The sequence below is a fragment of the Austrofundulus limnaeus genome, unplaced genomic scaffold (genome assembly GCF_001266775.1).
Source record: "Austrofundulus limnaeus strain Quisiro unplaced genomic scaffold, Austrofundulus_limnaeus-1.0 Scaffold343, whole genome shotgun sequence".
NCBI lineage: Eukaryota > Metazoa > Chordata > Actinopteri > Cyprinodontiformes > Rivulidae > Austrofundulus > Austrofundulus limnaeus.
In genome coordinates, this window is record NW_013952745.1 from 89122 (window position 1) to 92155 (window position 3034).

General features: G+C 40.7%; 1 protein-coding gene across 2 annotated transcripts in view; it reads right to left on the bottom strand.

Moving 5' to 3' along the window:
• The window catches only part of si:dkey-220o5.5 (actin filament-associated protein 1-like 2), a 22082-nt gene that overhangs the window by 7240 nt on the left and 11808 nt on the right, over window positions 1-3034 (bottom strand). For both annotated transcript variants that reach the window (XM_014022775.1, XM_014022776.1), the window contains exons 5-6: window positions 1017-1134; window positions 708-949 (exon numbers count right to left, since the gene is read on the bottom strand). In XM_014022775.1, coding sequence (XP_013878229.1) covers window positions 708-949; window positions 1017-1134 — 360 coding nt within the window. The remainder of the gene's footprint in view (window positions 1-707; window positions 950-1016; window positions 1135-3034) is intronic.

Genomic DNA, 3034 nt, shown 5'->3' on the forward strand with positions numbered 1-3034 from the left:
ACAAAGAGTAACTACTGAGTAGTTACTAATTACACCAAAGAGTAACTACTGAATAGTTACTAATTATAACAAAGAGTAACTACTGAGTAGTTACTAATTACACCAAAGAGTAACTACTGAATAGTTACTAATTATAACAAAGAGTAACTACTGAGTAGTTACTAATTACACCAAAGAGTAACTACTGAATAGTTACTAATTATAACAAAGAGTAACTACTGAGTAGTTACTAATTACACCAAAGAGTAACTACTGAGTAGTTACTAATGACACCAAAGAGTAACTACTGAGTAGTTACTAATGACACCAAAGAGTAACTACTGAGTAGTTACTAATTACACCAAAGAGTAACTACTGAGTAGTTACTAATGACACCAAAGAGTAACTACTGAGTAGTTACTAATTACACCAAGAGTAACTACTGAGTAGTTACTGAAGACACCAAGAGGAACTACTCAGTAACTACTCAATAGTCCCTGAGTAGTTACTGAGTAGTTCCTCAGTAGTTAAGCTTTTTTGTGTACCTTATTGTAAAGTGTTACCAAATGTTTGATCATTTATAAAAACGTCACTAATCTGACCAGTTTGGTTCATAAAAAGAGGGAAATGAACATAAAATATAGACTTAATTTAGAGATGGTGAGTCCAGCAGCACCTAGTGGTCACTGCAGGAACTGCACCAGGATGAAGCTGCTCCTCTTCCTCACCAGCAGAACATCATTCCTGATGATGAAGAGCTGCTTGCTCCACTGGCCCAGCCACTTCCTCCTCCACAGGTAGTCACAGAGGCGGGACTCGGGGGCGGGCCTTAGGCAGGGCTGCGAGGCGCTCCATTGGATGTAGTGGGCTCTGTCCTTCACGAGACCCCCCTCTTTAGCATCTTCCTCCTCGTGGTCATCATCTTCCTCTCCGTACGGCTCGTAGTAGCTGCTGTCTGATTCCGCCCTCTCTGGAGGAAGAAGGTGTGTTTTATTGTGTTCTCTGCCTGAGTCTCACCTGAGGTCACCTGAGGTCACCTGTGGACGCTGTGGTTTCGGCAGCGACGTAAGGTTCTGCTTCCTCGTATGTGTCCTCCTCCTCTTCGTCACCTCTGAGGCCTCCCGGAGGGTGGGGCGGCACCGTGGGACCCTTCATCTGAAACCAGAGATGTTGGATCAAAACTGAGTTTGAACTTTCTTCGTTTTGATGCCTCTGAAGCCCCACGCCCCCACTGGCGGGGGCACAATCGTATTTTTATTTTGCTTTCTTTATTAACCAACGTTCTCATAGGTAAACATAGACATGTGTGGTACCTATAGAAACATCAGAATCTTGGCTAAAAACTCATAGAAACCATTTCTACATCCACCAGACACACATAAAACAACACGCAGTTGAATCTGTAAGTAAACAAGCTGCACAAAATGGCATCTCGACAAAACCCGGTCTCAGCTGTTCACCAGTGACTTCTTCACACACAAACATGTCTGCTGAAAGCAGAGACCTGACAGATTCTAAAAATATAAGTTTCATCACAATCCAACCAGAATTCACTCAAAAAGCAGCAAAAAAAAGAGAAGACCTAGCACTCGGAAAAAAACACTAAAAAACACGTTTTACACGTAAAGCGCTGTGTCACTCACCGGACTTCCAGTTGTGTCTACGTGCCGTTTAAAAAATAAAATACAAAATGTGTCATTTTTGCTAGTTAGCTTACTTATTTATCGAGTTTATTAAGTTTTATAGCTAAAAACTTTTTTTAAAAATCAGCTTTTGTAGGTGGAGCCAAAATGTACCAATCTGTGCCAAAATAAAAAAAACGCCTAATTTTTTTTTTACTAAAACCTCTGTAACCTTGTTGTAGTTTACTTCAGCAGCAGGAGGTTTTGCACAGGTAATGTTCATAAGTGGACTCATGATTTCCAAGAGTTTTTAGCCTGATTCATTATACTTTTGAAAATGTTGTATACGGTATAATGCAGAAAAACCTCAGACGAGGGGAACAAAAAGCTGTTTTTTTCTATGTTCCATCCTCAGTATCTCTGAAACAAAAGCATATGATGTGATACTTACACTCCTGATGAAATCTCCCAAGTGTTGCTTTATTTTGATATCAGGGGTATTTAAATGGTGTTTTTAGGTGCAGAGATACACCCACTTACATTTGGGCATGCTTTTTCAAGCACAAACTTAAAAAAAAAACCTTGGGGTTTAAGAGGAGTCACTTTAACTGGATTTATTCTGTGAAGAGCTGAACAGGAAGAAGATCAAACTGAGCTCCAGAGTCTGGTTTTAGATGCAGTTTTTAGGCCCAAAGAGGAAAAAAACTGACATAAAGCTCAGAGTTGTGTAAAAATGAGTCAGATTTAATCTGGAACAATAAATCTGAGCTTATCGAGTGTTTTCTGTCCATCCATCACGTAGACCAGATGCTAATCAGTCACCACCGGCGACCACTTCCTCCCTCTGCAGAGCCACCGGCCAATAGGAGGGCGAGGAGCGAGGCCCCCGGTGTAAACAGTGGACTTCCTGTCCCTCCCTCACACACACTCAGTAACCCGTCATCTCCTCCGAAACCCCAGGAGGACTGGGTCTGTCATTACTGACCCACATCACACACACGCCACCGCCGAGTCCACATCCAGGAAAACTCCACTTTCTTCTCTCTGCTGCTCTTTTCCCTGAGGTCAGAGTGAGGAGCGTCCGTTTGCTTTTTATTAACCTGCAGCCAGAAGTCTCGTCTGACTGGGACCTCAGCTTTATTTACTCCAGGGGTTCTTAACATTTTTGACCTCAGGGTCCAATTTGTTGAACATAAAGTGGCACGAGACCCAGTCAGACATTACCAATGTATGGATCAAAATGATAATTATTATAAAGCTTGGTTTAATTTTTATTGTATTTACATTATAACTAAACTATCATAACTAACAACTAAACTAAATACACTTACAGTTTAAAAGTAACACTCCTGTCAAATAATTACAAGATATAATTTTAACAAATATTTTAAATTGTAACCTGCCCATAACAATTATTTGAACAAATACAGACC